The sequence below is a fragment of the Oncorhynchus clarkii genome, chromosome 12, assembly GCF_045791955.1.
Source record: "Oncorhynchus clarkii lewisi isolate Uvic-CL-2024 chromosome 12, UVic_Ocla_1.0, whole genome shotgun sequence".
Taxonomy (NCBI): Eukaryota; Metazoa; Chordata; class Actinopteri; order Salmoniformes; family Salmonidae; genus Oncorhynchus; species Oncorhynchus clarkii.
The window spans coordinates 36,022,286-36,038,669 of NC_092158.1; the positions used below are offsets into that span (position 1 = coordinate 36,022,286).

Sequence of the window (16,384 nt, forward strand, 5' to 3'; positions counted from 1 at the left end):
TCAAATGCTTGTGTGCAGCTCTGTGACAACTTCACCTTACCACACAACGCTAAATGCCAGTGTCGTGACACACTGACCTTAGGCAGGGCCTCTAGGACCAGAGCAGTCTTTGCAGCATCTCCATAATGCTGGTAGGCCTCAGCCTTCAGCCTCATCTTCTCAGCCTCAGCCTTCCCTATAGCCTCTATGGAACCGGCCTCTGCCTCACCGATACGACGGATCTTCTCTGCCTCTGCCTGGGCAGTCAGCACCTTCTTCATCCTGTTCAGGGGTTGGCAGGAGGGCACATGAAGGGTTAAACTAATAATATCATTGGATTGCAGACTGGATTGCTTTAAACTACAGTATGACAAGCTTCTACACACCCAAACCATTCAAGTAGCTACTACTGTAAGTGTGAGATGAAGTTGCCCTAGACACTGATCGGTTTTTCAATTTTGGGTAGGATTTTGAAGAGGCTAAGCTGATCCTAGACCTGTGCCTGAGTGTAACTTACACCCAGCATGCTGCATATGTTGACTTGAATGGCAGACACTCTAGGCTCAGGTGGTTCACTCACTTACTATAGTATGACACCTTCCTTTGCATCCAGAATTCCAACAAGCATACACATTGCCCTTATTTTCCATGCACTCAGTGATTGGTCACTCACTTCTGTCCCTCGGCCAGCTGCTGCATCTTGTAGGCCTCAGCCTCAGCCGGCCTCTTGACTGTGGCGATGAGCTCCTTTTCTGTGCGGTCAATCTCCTTCTCCTCGATGGTGATCTGCTTCTTCCTCTGAACCACCTCGATCTCGATCTCCTCCAAACGGATCTTCTGCTGCTCCTTGGCAGCCTGCAGCTCGTAGGCCAGCTGGGCTTCTGCTTTCTGGGGGGAGAAGAGGCATGGGTCATATTCACCAAGAATTAAATGGAATCAAACGGGCTGAAACGAAAAGGGAATAACTGAACTTGTGTAGGTAGTGCTTTATCCGTTGTAAAACTGGATGGTGAACCTAATCTAGAGCAATGATGACCATGTCTGATACCTTCGTGTTGACTTCTTGATTGAAAGCAGCCTTCTGCATCTCCAGCCCTCGTTTTGAATCGGCCATCTTGGTGTCTGCTTGGAACTTGACGTCCATCATCTCTTTCTTACAATCTGCTTCCTGTAGAGGGCAGAGACAACATGGTGAGAAGAGGAGGACAGGGAACATTCAGAGTAAATGCTGCAATGTCCTGCAAAGCATTAAAGGAATCTAATTTCTTACCCTGATTCCCGCGTCTCTCTCTGCTTCGGCCACTCCAATATCGGCATCTCTCTGTACTGCGGCCGTCTGACTCTTCCCCAGGGAACTCAGGTACTCCACTTTATCATACACATCCTGACAGGCACAAAACACAGAGGCACTCGATCATTGTGTGGCTAGTGGTGTCACTATTAGAGTGTATAGCTGTAATGAGTGTATATAGAACTACAAGTGTATAAAGCTGCACTAAGAGTATTTACATTTCAAAAGGCCAGACCTGTGCCCAAATAGGACCTGACTGTGCCCCTGTCTATTACCTTGATGGTGAAGCTGAGGATCTCGATGCCCATGCGGCCCACATCAGGCGCTGCCACCTCCCGCACAAGAGCAGCAAACCTGTCTCTGTCCTGGTAGATCTGCTCTACCGTCAGAGTACCTGGAACACAGAGCTGGGGTCAGTATCTGGGTGGGTCATGAACCACAGATGCTCTGATATGGATTCATCTGAATTGGTGATTTTTTTAATATCTGTTAAACATTGTTAAATAGTTAGTATCCTATATCAGAGAGACTTCAAAGTATGAGTAGTACATTATATGGCATTACAGAACATGGCATTTTATTTCCAGAGAGCTTGCAATTTTTTTAAAAGTTCTATAGCATGACCTAATAGTAATAAAGTCATCAGAGACGCAAAAGTACTGAACAGCAGCCTGTGTCTCTGTCAGAAGGTCCCTACCGAGGATAGAGCGTAGATGACCCTCCAGGGTCTGCAGAATGACACTCTTTATCTCGATCACAGATTTCCCCAGGAACTGTTCACAGGCATAGCCCAGCAGCTCATTGTCTACCATCACCTTCACCTGGAGCCAGGGTAATAGACAAAATTGTCAGCTGATAGCATGATGATATTGTTAGCACTTCAGAGACAGGGATGGGCAACTGTAGAATTGAATGAAGCAAACTTACTTTAAAACTGTGGGCCCTCATGACGAGTTCAGATTTGTGGCCCCCACCCCCATCAAAGTTGCCCATTCCTGTTCTAAGTGATTATTGGTTATTTCTTAAAAAGTAACTGTCCAGTGAAAATCTTACTTTTAAAAGTTAATAGTCTATACTCATGTGGCCAAAGCACAGTGAGATCCTATTGGCACGTTCTAGCATTTATTTTAATATTTCCGTTAGGGAACACCTTCTCTGTGAAGTGTGCGTGTGCAATAACTCAATTCGCCTTTGCACTCCTAAACAACTCCATTTTTGAAGACTTTGGCAAAGGCTAAAGTCTACAAAACGCAGACCACTCTGTTACAGATTCTAGTTTTGGAAACAGAAAACTGTATGGAGATAAATGTTTCATCAATGAGAAAATTTGCAGAATCTCCGCAAAAATCCATCTCCTCCCACTGGGCTTCCTCTCATCACCATATTTGTTAGTGAGTGGAAACACCAACCGGATGAGTCACATTTATACATCCGGTGAAATATCTGGCTCATTGTTCTATCTGTTATATAATCGTGACAGTTATGGATGAAGACTATCATGAAAATAAAATATATACACAGTACCAGTCAAAAGTTCGGACACACCTACTCATTCAAGAGTCCTTTATTTGTACTATTTTCTACATTGTAACACATATGTAATCATGTAGTAACTTTTAAAAAGTGTTAAACAAATCAGAATATATTTAATATTTTAGATTCTTCAAAGTAGCCACCTTTTGCCTTAAAACCTCTTACTTCTACCCCCTCCTTTTTCGAACATTCTGTTAAAAATCGCGCAACTTTTCAGCGTCCTGCTACTCATGCCAGGAATATAGTATATGCATATGATTAGTATGTGTGGATAGAAAACACTCTGAAGTTTCTAAAACTGGTTAAATCACGGCTGTGACTATAACAGATCGTGTGTTTCATTGAAAAACGCAAGAAAAACTGCTCTCTGAAAGCTAAAAATAATTTCCATAAGTCACTTTCATGGGTTGTTAAAAGAGGACAAAATGTAATATTGACCTGCATGCAATTCATACAAATTCCACACGATGTCGCTATTGTCGTCATTTTCAATTGAATATTTTGTTGGAAAATCCAACTATCTGGCTTCCGTTTCTTCCAGTCTCCACCAGGATGCTGTAAATGTGGACATTGGCAGCCATTGATTTGCAGACGAGGAGCTATTGAATATACATCGCCCTGTAATCATTTTGATAGATTATAAACGTTTACTAATACCTAAAGTTGGATTACAAAAGGATTTCGAAGTGTTTTGTGAAAGTTTATCGTCAACTTTTTTAATTTTAAAAAATGACGCAGCGTTTAAAAACGATGTTTTTTTCTGAATGACACAGCTTCCATAGAAAGCTATTTTGGGTATATATGGACCGATTTAAACGAAAAAAAGACCCAATAGTGATGTTTATGGGGCATATAGGAGTGCCAAGAAAGAAGCTCGTCAAAGGTAATGAATGTTTTATATTTTATTTCTGCGTTTTGTGCTGCGTCGGATAAGCAGAGTCTTTGTTTACGTCGCATTCAGGCATTTTAAGGTGGTGCATGCTATCAGATAATACCTTCTCATGCTTTCGCCGAAAAGCATTTTAAAAATCTGACTTGTTGGCTAGGTTCACAACGAGTGTAGCTTTAATTCAATACCCTGCTTGTGAATTTTGATCAAGGTTTGAGTTTTAACGAGTACATTTAGCATTTAGCGTAGCGCATTTGCATTTCCAGGTGCCTACTTGAGACATATGCGTCTCAAGTAGAATCAAGAAGTTAATGACAGCTTTGCACACTCTTGGCATTCTCTCAACCAGCTTCACCTGGAATGCTTTTCCAACATTCATGAAGGAGTTCCCACATATGCTGAGCACTTGTTGGCTGCTTTTCCTTCACTCTGCGGTCCAACTCATCCCAAACCATCTCAATTGGGTTGAGGTTGGGTGATTGTGGCGGCCAGGTCATCTGATGCAGCACTCCAACACTCTCCTTCTTGGTCAAATAGACCTTACACAGCCTGGAGGTGTGTTGGGTCATTGTCCTGTTATAAAACAAATGATAGTCAAACTAAGCGCAAACCATGCTGGTTAAGTATGCCTTGAATTCTAAATAAAACACAGTGTCACCAGCAAAGCACCCCCACACCATCACACCCCCTCCTCCATGCTTCACGGTGGGAACCACACATGCATAGATCATCTATTCACCTACTCTGCGTCTCACAAAGACACAGTGGTTGGAACCAAAAATCTCACATTTGGACTCATCAGACCAAAGAACAGATTTCCACCGGTCTAATGTCCATTGCTCATGTTTCTTGGCCCAAGCAAGTCTCTTCTTATTGGTGTCCTTTAGTAGTGGTTTCTTTGCAGCAATTCGACCATGGAGGCCTGATTCACGCAGTCTCCTCTGAACAGTTGATGTTGACATCTGTCTGTTACTTGAACTCTGTGAAGCATTTTTTGGGACTGCAATTTCTGAGGCTGGTAACTCTAATGAACTTTTCCTCTGCAGCAGAGGTAACTCTGGGTCTTCCTTTCATGAGAGCCAGTTTCATCATAGCGCTTGATGGTTTTTGTGACTGCACTTGGAAGAAACGTTCAAAGTTCTTGAAATTTTCTAGATTGACTGACCTTCAAGTCTTAAAGTAATGATGGACTGTCATTTCTCTTTGCTTATTTGAGCTGTTCTTGCCAGTATATGGACTTGGTCTTTTACCAAATACTGCGATCTTCTGTATACCTCCCCTATCTTGTCACAACACAACTGATAGGCTCAAACGCATTAAGGAAAGGAATTCCACAAATTAACAAGGCACACCTGTTAATTAAAATGCATTCCAGGTGACTACCTCATGAATCTGATTGAGAGAATGCCCAGTGTGCAAAGCTGTCATCAAGGCAAAGGGTTGCTACTTTGAAGAATTTGTTTAACACTTTTTTGGTTACTACATGATTCCATATATGTTATTTCAAAGTTGACTTCTTCACTATTATTCTGCAATGTCAAAAATAGTCAAATAAAAAATTTAAAAACCCTGGAATGAGTAGGTGTGTCCAAACTTTTGCCTGGTACTATATATATATATATATATATATATATATATATATATATATATATATATATATATATATATATAAAAAATTGTGAAACTTTGTTGCCCCTTGCTGAAACAAGAAAGGTGTTGTAGTAAATGATGAATAGAATGGGCTTGGAACCGCTAACTCTGGCAATTTGACTGGTAAACTCATGGGTACACTTGCAATGGCTGCCTGGTATTGTGATGCATTCATTTTCATGGTAATGTAGAATGTTCATTCAAATTACGTTAACTGATGTGGCTAATGCAATGGAATGCATTTTTTGTAATGTTTTTTTGACTCGACAAAATCACAGGACCATTGATAGGTACACTTCCTGCTTTTCTCCTATGGGTACACTAGCAATGGCCATCAGTCATGCCATCAGACTTGAATGGGGACAAATTTTATATTCATTTGGCAGCAAATGTAGTTAGGAGTGGAGGAAAGGAGAAAATGTGTCTAAAAATTGTAAATATTTATTTGGTAATTTGAACGGTTATTACAGAGACTGCAGTCATTTGGCTGCTGGACAGTTACTTTAAAATGCCATGTATGCCAATAATACTTATTTTATTTCCCAAAATATGTACATACTCTGCAGTTCTATTTCTAAAACAGCACATCATTATTACCACTCATTTATAAATTCTCCCTACATAGGCCTGCAGGAATAAAACACAACCCTTCCATAAGCGATCCCCTTACCTACCTCCCTACCAATGTATCATATCGTCCAGGGTCAGGTAACATGTTATGGATAGTATTAACAAACAGAACCACACCTAAATGACTGGCCTTAGTAAGACAACCCTGCCATGATTCACAAGGCTGGTTAGAAATAAAGAGATGTTTACCCTAGATCTCTTACTCTTAGTGACTTATTTTTCTTACGTCAGGCAACAGTTTGCGGTCTTACTCTCCTCAAGGCTAAACTCCACTCAGAAACATCTATTCATACTGAGGACTGGAGTCATTAGTCATGTTGTGGAAATGTTGTCCTGCGCAAAACACTGATCTGGAGTGAATCTCAAAAGTATTTTCCTTGATTCCTCTCTCCTCGCCTCCTTCTCAAAACATCACGACGCGAGGAAAACTTGAGGACAAAGTAGAAGATCTCCTCCAATAATACGCTGTTTCCCTCTGATGTTTTGACAAGGAGAGGACATTTGGGATCGAAGGAAAATACTCCACCCTGGTCTTCGTGAGGACCGAGTGAGACTGTCCTGTTATGAAGCGGCTATGTGGGGGACATCACTTATTTTATTTTCAGGTTTACCAATAAAAAATAAAAAAAACAACAGTAGTGCTAAAGTTGAGGATAAATCGATTCACCAGATGAAATATCCTCAGATTGGCCCTATTCAACCAATCTTTGAATCAATGGCGGTTGTGTTGTCCGCTGCAGCTGAAAGGGAAGAGAGTGAGCTGGTCCCTGAGGCGAGAGATGTAACTGGACATAGACTCCAATGAGACATGCACTCAGAAATGGTCTGTGAGCAATCACAGTATAATTGGAGGGGAGTTGGCAATCATTCCATGATAAACACTGATTATAAAACGACCACAGATAGACAGACAAACAACCAACCAACGCATCAGCAGGCCACCTGACAGAGACAGCAGGGGGAGCTGTGCCAAGGAAAGGTCAGCACAGAGATGAGGACCCGTGCAAATGTGCCCTACGCCACCCTTACATCCCCCCCCCCCCCCCCCCGGTCTCGCCAGCATGCTCTAAAAAGGGTGGGCAGAGTACCTAAGCAAAAAAGAGAAAAGAAATACAGAAACACAGAAAATATGAGCCTGATGATTGGAAATAATACAAATGTTTCCTGACTGCAGTGCTTATTGAAACAACCTACTTCCACATTAATGACTTTAGTGGGAAACTACTTTCGTTGTGTTATGTTTTATGTGGGAGGGACCTGTTATCTGGTTAAAATAGAAGCCGCCCATTTAGGAGGTTGCCAAGAGACAGAACTCACTCTTCCAGTTTCACAAACATGTGGACACCTGTTTAGAGCTCTCAATATTGTAGTAAAAGGTCATATAATGAGAAATAAGAGACATCTTATGGGTTTGTTAAAGGTCAAAAGGAAGGTGGGTATATCCACATCTGTACTGAGCCAATCCTATTACTTTGAGCAGGGACAGTCTCATTGAAAAACACATTTCAAAGACTAATCTTCCACATAACTCCTGTTACCATAGAAACCAGGACAGGAGGCTTGTTTAAGCTCATCCAATCATTTAGACCTCATTAGGGAAGTGCAGCGTTAAAGCTTCCTCTGCATCAGTGGGCACATTGTAGTCATGCCTACTGGACAGACTAGGAAAGTAAGAAAATGGAACATCACACAACTTGTGGCTACTGAAGTTTAGAAATTAAATTACTTCTGAAGTATAGAAGTAATGGAATTGGTTGTAATAAATTACGGATGATATACTAGATTAGTCGTAAATAAGACAAATGTCCAGTGAGAATTAATAAATAAAATGCAGGGAAACTTGAACTTGCATACTCACATTGAATTAACATTTGCTAGTTATAACTTTGAAAATCACTGTTAATCAGACTTTCACTGCAGATTGGCACTAGGGGGTTAACACAATGAATCAGGCTTTTGGCACAGAGAAAAGGTTACAATACAAAAAGGAAATTAGTGTAAACACAAAATAATGTAAATGTTGGGAGTCAAAAGAAACTTGTCAGACTTTATTCAGCTCCCTTGTACCCCGTTCAAGGAAGACTCAAAGGCAGAAATTTACAAGCAATCACTAGACTGGTTCTGCCTTGATACAAAGGTCAATAATTCTCCACAAACAACTAGTTCCACCTGATATTCATGGACATTAGATTCATCCCTATAATTCCTGCTTGAGCAATATATAGGGTATATTTAAGCAATAAGGCCCGAGAAGGTGTAGTATATGGCCAATATACCCCGGCTAAGGGCTGTTCTTATGCATGACGCACTACAGAGGGCCTGGACACAGCCTTTAGCCATGGTACATTGGCCATTTATCACAAACCCGAGGTGCCTTATTGCTATTATTAAACTGGTTACCAACGTAACTAGAGCAGTAAAAATAAATGTTTTGTCATACCCGTGGTATACAGTCTGATATACCAGCCAATCAGCATTCAGGGCTTGAACCACCCAGTTTATAATTAGTAATATCCATGGGCCAAATCATTTGCAGCAAGGAGATTATCCTTTTTTTTTTTTAAAGAAATCTATCACAAATCCTGTTTGCAACATGACGTATCCAGCCAGGGATGAGAGACTACATGAAGTATGGTGTTCACTCCATTACACTTGACCACGGACACAACATTTCTTACATTCCACCATATCGGTTTACACAGGCTTTCTTGTTTAGTGTAAAGTAAACAGGGTCTGAAATAACTGAACTCTTGCAACAAAGAACCATACATCTCCATTTTGGAAAATGTTGTTGACTTTACATATATTTCTAGTTGTATAGGCAATTAGGTTTTTTTAAAAATGTTATATATAGACTTGTACAATATACTTCCACAAGTTTGAAACCATGGATATTGCAGTTAATTTATAATAATGAAATGTTAATAATTGATGGAGGCATTTCTTCTGTCATAACTTCTATCAGGAGAATGATTGACCCTACGTCACGGCCATGGCACCAATCACCCTTGGGGACGGCAGGTAGCCTGGCAGTTAAGAGTTAGGCCAGTAACTGAAAGGTCACTGGTTCGAATCCCTGAGCAGACTAGGTGAAAAATCTGTCAATGTGTTTAAACAAGACACTTAATCCTCATTGCTCCAGTAAGTTGCACTGGATAAGAACTTCTGCTAAATGACTAAAATGTAAAGATGTATGGAGGCTGAACCCAAACCGCCTTGAGCTGAAAGAGGCACTCCAGTCCATTCTCAGAAGGTAGGTGTGGTACAGTAGGTAGGTGCTTTACCTGTGCCACCCCAGTGACAGTAATAGCTACACCCTCCGCTGTCTCTACATCCTCACACTTGGGCTGCAGGGTCATAATCTCAAGGGTTATCCTGTGGAGAATGTGGAAAAAATAAAAATAGGCATGTTCTGGAGGGAAGTGATAGCAAATTAATATAAGGGGAGTAAAAACACAAAAAGTGAAGGAAATAAAATATTAACATTCACTCAAAGGACTCCTCCAGGGATGTGACAACAGGATGTAATAGAATGCTTTTTTCCCCAGAGCTCAAAATATCATTGGATTCTCAAATGTAGTTGTGATGTGAATTGAATCATCATATTGAAATAAATATCAAGTCATGTTAACTTGTTAATCAACAGTGTAATAGCTAGCAATGGTGGGACCCTTCTGTACATCCCTTTCTCAGAGCATTCATTATGGGGACCTTGTTGCCAAAGCCCATAGGAGTGAGTTAACGAACACAGAGGTTAGCTGTGTAGCAAAGCCCATAGAACAGGTTAATGACAGACCGCTGACTCTCTCTCCCTTTCAGTGCAAAGGGAGAGAACAACATGACATGGAGAAAGAAGGAAAAACGGAGAGAGAGAGACAGTAGTTAGCCAGTTAGTCCACCCGTTTGTTTGCCATTGACGTTTTGTTTGGTTCTTGACCAGTCAGTCCGTGCCCGACTGTCTTTCTTTCTGGTCTTTGTAGTCTATTCGTGGCTGTCTGAAGAATTACCTGAGCCACCCCTGTCACATCCAGGGGGACACCCTCCAAGGTTTCGATATTCTCACAGCGACAGAGGATGGTCATTATCTCCAGAGACATCCTAGGCAGGTGATAGAGTTGTAGGAATAGGAGAGGCAGGACAGTGAGTGTAGTATATGCTTACAGTAGCTGTTAGGGATGTCAGTAGAGTAGGGTCAGGGGTGAGAGGGGAGGGATTAGAACGAGAAGATACTCTTGGAGGAAGTGGCATCGGTAGCTCTAGTCTGGGCCTTCGCCATAGACCAGACTCTACAGCAAAAAAGGAACCATTGTGTAACCTGAACACCAGTCAGAGAGCTTCAGATGGAACCAAAGGCTTTTCCAGTCTATCAATGATCTAATAATGCTAGTGTTTACATTACAAGCATGAACACTGCACAGCCAGTCAGTTCTCTCCACAACACAACAGACAGAAACAACTAGGACAAAGGGCAGGAGTCACGGGGAAGGATTGGTCAACACAGCAGCATTCTTAAAACCACATCTGAGATTAAGGCACAAGAGATTACTCAAAAATGCAAGTCCCTAATGACAATCTCTACTGCTTTGTTGAGGCTCGCTAAACAAGTCTAGAGCAGGGTTTCTTAAACTATGGGTCGGGACCCAAAGTGGGTCCTGGGCATGTGAGTTATGAGAATACATATATAAAATCACACACTAATTCTTCTTAATTTGGGTCGTTGGAGGACCGTTAATCTCTCATTTGGATCTCGAGCTGAAAAAGTTTAAGAACCCCTGGTCTAGAGAGTATTGACAACCAAGCAATTGATTGAGTAGTAATAATAATACAATGTGAATATTCAGCCCAAAATGAGTTTCACTGCTCTCACACACACACTATGTCTACAACATGGCTAAGAACACTAACATCAAATCAATGTTAGATCCACTGACTGACAGAGCTAAAGTGCATTTAGAAGCTGGCTGAGTCCTCAGAAGCTCCCCATCAACAAGGGTTAAGGTTAGCAGTCTTTCAGCTTCAGTGTCCATGTCTGAGAGAGACCGAGTCAGGGCAGGGGCTGGCTGCAGCATCACTTCCCCAGGCCTCTGACTCCTTCTCTGTCTGTGTTATGGGAGAAAGGGATCAAAGTCTCATTGGGCCAGAGACACTAATAAGATTGCTGCATCACTAAACGGGAAGAGGCTGGGAGCTATGGTTACCCCCTTCAGGGCCCGGCCCATTCTCCAGCTGGTAACAGCTAACAACTAATGGCTACCAGCTAATGCAGGTGGGGATGGAAAAAAACAACAAAAAAAACACTGCACCAGAGAAAAACTATACGTGGATGTCCTTTCTCATATTTAAATCATCCAAAATTATAGGAAAGGTGTTAAAAATATATTAGTACGGGCCTCCCGGGTGGTGCAGTGGTTAAGGGCCATCAGAGTCCCTGGGTTCGCGCCCAGGCTCTGTCGTAACCGGCCGCGACCGGGAGGTCCGTGGGGCGACGCACAATTGGCCTAGCGTCGCCCGGGTTAGGGAGGGCTTGGTCGGTAGGGGTGTCCTTGTCTCATCGCGCACCAGCGACTCCTGTGGCGGGCTGGGCGCAGTGTGCGCTAACCAAGGTGGCCAGGTGCACGGTGTTTCCTCCGGCGCATTGGTGCGGCTGGCTTCCGGGTTGGATGCGTGCTGTGTGAAGAAGCAGTGCGGCTTGGTTGGGTTGTGTATCGGAGGATGCATGACTTTCAACCTTTGTCTCTCCCGAGCCCGTACGGGAGTTGTAGCGATGAGACAAGATAGTAGCTACTACAACAATTGGATACCACGAAATTGGGGAGAAAAAGGGGTAAAAAAAAAATATATATATATATATATATATTTTAGTACCATCGATGGGAAATATGTGAGGTCCAACTAGAGGCTGGAAATCGGTGTGTGCTGTAAAGCCAACTTCTATGGTCATTGTTGGCATGCCAACAGAACAAACAGATCAGGGACCAGGCTAGATTAGGATATCTTCTTTCTTAGGGTGTTTTCACATATAGTCCTCTTCAAAAGAACCGATCTCAGTATTTTTGAAGTGAACCCCCCAAAAAACAAAAGAACTCAGTCATCTTTGTATTCACACTGCCCTTGAATGAGGCCTCAACTCTTTTGCCAATTCAATTAACCTATTTTGTGGTCCAAGTCCTCTTTGCATCAACACTGCTATGTTTAGAAAAGGAACCCACAACTTTTTCCAACATTCACTTAATGCACTCTGGGTTTTAACAAAGTGCAGGACAAGCCATTCTATCAGGAAGTGTTATCAGACAGCTAGATATACAGTGCCTTCAGAAAGTACTCGCACCCCTTAACTTTAAAAAAAAATCTTGCTGTGTTAGCCTGAATTTAAAATGGACTAAATTGACATTGTTACACCCCATAACCCCATAACGTCAAAGTGGAATTGTGTTTTGATTTTTAAAAAACTAATTATTAAAAATGAAAAGCTGAAATGTTGAGTAAATAATTATTCAACCCCTTTGTTATGGCAAGCCAAAACACAGATTCAACCACAAAGACCAGGGAGGTTTTCCAATGCCTCGCAAAGGGCAACTATAGGTAGAAAAATAAAATAAAGCAAGGCACTAAAGTAATACTGCAAAAACTGTGGAAAAGCTATTAACATTTTGTCCTGAATACAAGTTTCAAAGTGTTCTGTTATATTTGGGGCAAATCCAATACAACACATTACTGAGTACCACTCCATATTTTCAAGCATAGTAGTGGCTGCATCATGTTATGGGTATGCTTGTAATCCTTAAAGACACTTTTTTTATCCTGAAAAAACAAACAAACACACTAAACAGAATAGAGCTAAGCACTAGAAAACCTTGCTCAGTCTGCCTTCCACCAGACCCTGGGTGATGAATTCACCTTTCAGCAGGATAATAATTATAAAAAAATGAGGCCAAATCTACACTGAGTATACAAACATTAAGAAAACCTGTTCTTTCCATGACGTAGACTGACCAGGTAAACCCAGGTGAAAGCTATGATCCCTTATTGATGTCACTTGTTAAATCCACTTTAAAAATCAGTGTTGATGAAGGGGAGGAGACAGGTTAAATAATTATTTAAGCCTCAAGACAATTGGATTGTGTATGTATGCCATTCAGAGGGTGAATGGCAAGACAAAATATTTAAGTGCCTTTGAATAGGATATGGCAGGTGCCAGGCGCACCAGTTTGTCTCAAGAACAGCAACACTGCTGGGTTTTTCATTCTCAACAGTTTCCTGTGTGTGTGTGTCTGTGTGTGTGTGTGTGTGTATCAAGAATGGTCCACCTCCCAAAGGACATCCAGCCAACTTGGCATAACTGTGGGAAGCATTGGAATCAACCTGGGCCAGCATCTCTGTGGAAAGTTTCCGACACAATGTTCCCTCTAAGCTGTGCGCGTACTGGCCGAGACTACTGCTCAGCTCAGAAATATCAGCCCACAGAGAGAAGCACGAGATTGAACACTTCTGTAAAAGTTTTAAAAAATATATATGATAAAAGCCTTGTTCCTATTTTACATTTTTTGTCAAGGGCTGTTGGCGGTAGGTGCACCCAATTCAGCTGCTCTGCGTGCCGAGTAGGCGAACTGTTGCCATTTTGAACCAATTCTGTTTCTAAAGGAAAACGGTGGCTTCCCTGCAGGCCCAGAGAGCAAAGCAAGTGCACTATAGGCCTACCGGATGGCTCAGATGACCGTGTCTGCAGTAACGTAGCAGGCATAAAAGAAAGCTACAGCAAAGTTGATACTGTAAGATTTCAAAACCATGACTAGAGTGAGTTCATGTTTAAGTTCTTACTCAGCACTGTCAACACTTTGTATAAGCCATAAAATGCTTGTTCTTCCCTTCTTGTTCTTCCATTTCCACTCAGAGCTACAACAACTACTGCAGCAGTAATGAATGAGTAGGAAAGTGTATCTACAGGCTTGCATTGTTATTTTTAGCGGCTTGGGCTCTTTTTTTATAACGAGGAATATTTCACTCTGTTCATAGGAGTAACAACAATTTGTACACAAGGCAGAAATAATGCGGTGCGACTCGAGATTCACCATCAGCTGGAGAATGAGTCCCTTTTTGGTCAGTGTCAGTGGAGGAAAAGGAGAGAGGAGGGATGTTGAGAGTCGGACCCTCAGTCTACTGCTCTCCCTCCGCTAAGACTGACCATCAGATGCAGGCACCCTCAGCCCAGTAAAATAAAAAAGCAAATGTAAATGCATGCTCACTCAACTTTGCTTCACAAGTAATACAACGGATCTATTACCGGGGTGATCATATAGCCTAGCTCAAATTGTGAAAAATATACATATTTTTTAAATGGCCCAAACAATGCATTGGCAGGGCAACTCAAGCAAAGCCAATATGCAGTGCTAATGTATTAACAATATCAACGTTTCACTTTACTGTGGCAATTGTGACACGCAATATTAGCCACTTTCAATGCAACATACCGAAACAAACTATGTAACAGATTTTATTGTAGGCAGAACGCTTCAGAGTAGGATTTTACTGAATTCACACACACTATTCAGCCTGTACTCTACACAGCCCGGTGCAGCATAAACAGTCAGAGCTGCAGTAGGCCTATATGCAAACTGACCATTACCATTTTTGGATCTGTGAAATTTACTTTGAACTGGACTGTGTTTACAGCACTAGCGATCGTAAGTAGATGTGCATGTTTTGAGATCAAAAGCGAGAGCTGCATGTAGCCACGAGCGCACATTTTGTTCATATTATTAGCCCAGTTATAGGTCATTTGTAGTCGGCAATAGGGGAGCGATTGCTTCCTACAAGAGCACAAAACATATACATTTCTAGACATCTTTGAAAAGTGAGTCAGGTAAAGAGCTTTGTCTTAAAAAGGGTAGTTTTGTATTTTGAGACAGGCTTGAATAAGCTAAGTAGTCAAAACGCAGAGGGTAGCATAATTTGTATGATTCTCTGTAATATATGGTATGGGAATAATAATGCATTTTATTTTGTAAAGTGGTTTCTTGCATAAAACACATTTTCAGTCACCTTGTATGAAGGACTAATGTCAAGCCCGGGCATGTTTTCTTTTTATTCTAAAGTCTCATGGAATGTAGTTCTACTTTGAACACCACACATTCGACACTACTGTAGAATGAATGATAGAACAGCCATTTCCATTTTAAAATGTTATGGGATGCATTTTCTCCATTGTTTTTGATGGTAGGCTACTCTGGTAGGCCACAGTTGAAGTCGGAAGTTTACATTCACCTTAGCCAAATACATTTAGCTTTTCACAATTCCTGACATTTAATCTTAGTAAAAATTCTCTGTCCTAGGTCAGTTAGGATCACCACTTTATTTTAAGAATGTGAAAATGTCAGAATAATATTAGAGAAAATGATTTTATCACATTCTCAGTGGGTCAGAAGTTTACATACACTCAATTAGTATTTGGTAGCATTGCCTTTCAATTGTCTAACTTGGGTCAAACGTTTTGGGTAGCCTTCCACAATAAGTTGGGTGAATTTTGGCCCAATCCTCCTGACAGAGCTGGTGTAACTGAGTCAGGTTTGTGGCCTCCTTGCTCGCACACGCTTTTTCAGTTCTGCCCACAAATGTTCTATAGGATTGAGGTCAGGGCTATGTGATGGTCACTCCAATACCTTGACTGTTGTCCTTAAGCCATTTTTCCACAACTTTGGAAGTATGCTTGGGGTCATTGTCCATTTGGAAGAACCATTTGCGACCAAGCTTTTGAGATGTTGCTTCAATATCCACATCATTTTCCTGCCTCATGATAACATCTATTTTGTGAAGTGCACCAGTCCCTCCTGCAGCAAAGTGGCGTCACAAATTGATGCTGCCACCCCCGTGCTTCATGGTTGAGATGGTGTTCTTCGGCTTGCAAGCCATCCCCTTTTTCCTCCAAACATAACGATGGTCATTATGGCAAAACAGTTATATTTTTGTTTCATCAGACCAGAGGACATTTCTCCAAAATGTATGATCTTTGTCCCCATGTGCAGTTGCAAACCGTAGTCTGGCTTTTTTTATGGCAGTTTTAGAGCAGTGGCTTCTTCCTTGATGAGCAGCCTTTCAGGTTATGTCGATATAGGACTCGTTTTACTGTGGATATAGATACTTTGATACCCGTTTCCACCAGCATCTTCACAAGGTCCTTTGCTGTTGTTCTGAGGTTGATTTGCACTTTTCGCACCAAAGTACGTTCATCTCTAGCAGACAGAACACATCTCCTTCCTGAGCGGTATGACGGCTGCGTGGTACCATGGTGTTTATACTTGCATACTATTCTTTGTACAGATGAACGTGGTACTTTCAGTCATTTGGAAATTGCCTGAATGAATCAGACTTGTGGAGGTCTACAATTATTTTCTGAGGTCTTGGCTGATTTCTTTTGA

The 16,384-nt window shown here is 41.6% G+C and overlaps 1 protein-coding gene across 4 annotated transcripts in view; it reads right to left on the reverse strand.

Annotated features, from left to right (window-relative positions):
* LOC139423128 (flotillin-2a) overlaps positions 1 to 16,384 on the reverse strand; it is a 32,447-nt gene that overhangs the window by 2,934 nt on the left and 13,129 nt on the right. For 2 of the 4 annotated variants that reach the window (XM_071174810.1, XM_071174813.1), the window contains exons 3-9: positions 9,257 to 9,347; positions 1,968 to 2,091; positions 1,546 to 1,664; positions 1,250 to 1,363; positions 1,028 to 1,147; positions 653 to 867; positions 78 to 261 (exon numbers count right to left, since the gene is read on the reverse strand). In XM_071174810.1, the coding sequence (XP_071030911.1) occupies positions 78 to 261; positions 653 to 867; positions 1,028 to 1,147; positions 1,250 to 1,363; positions 1,546 to 1,664; positions 1,968 to 2,091; positions 9,257 to 9,347 (967 nt within the window). Of the gene's footprint in view, positions 1 to 77; positions 262 to 652; positions 868 to 1,027; positions 1,148 to 1,249; positions 1,364 to 1,545; positions 1,665 to 1,967; positions 2,092 to 9,256; positions 9,348 to 9,979; positions 10,071 to 16,384 lie in introns of all 4 variants that reach the window. The other 2 variants (XM_071174814.1, XM_071174812.1) reach the window with 2 other exon arrangements.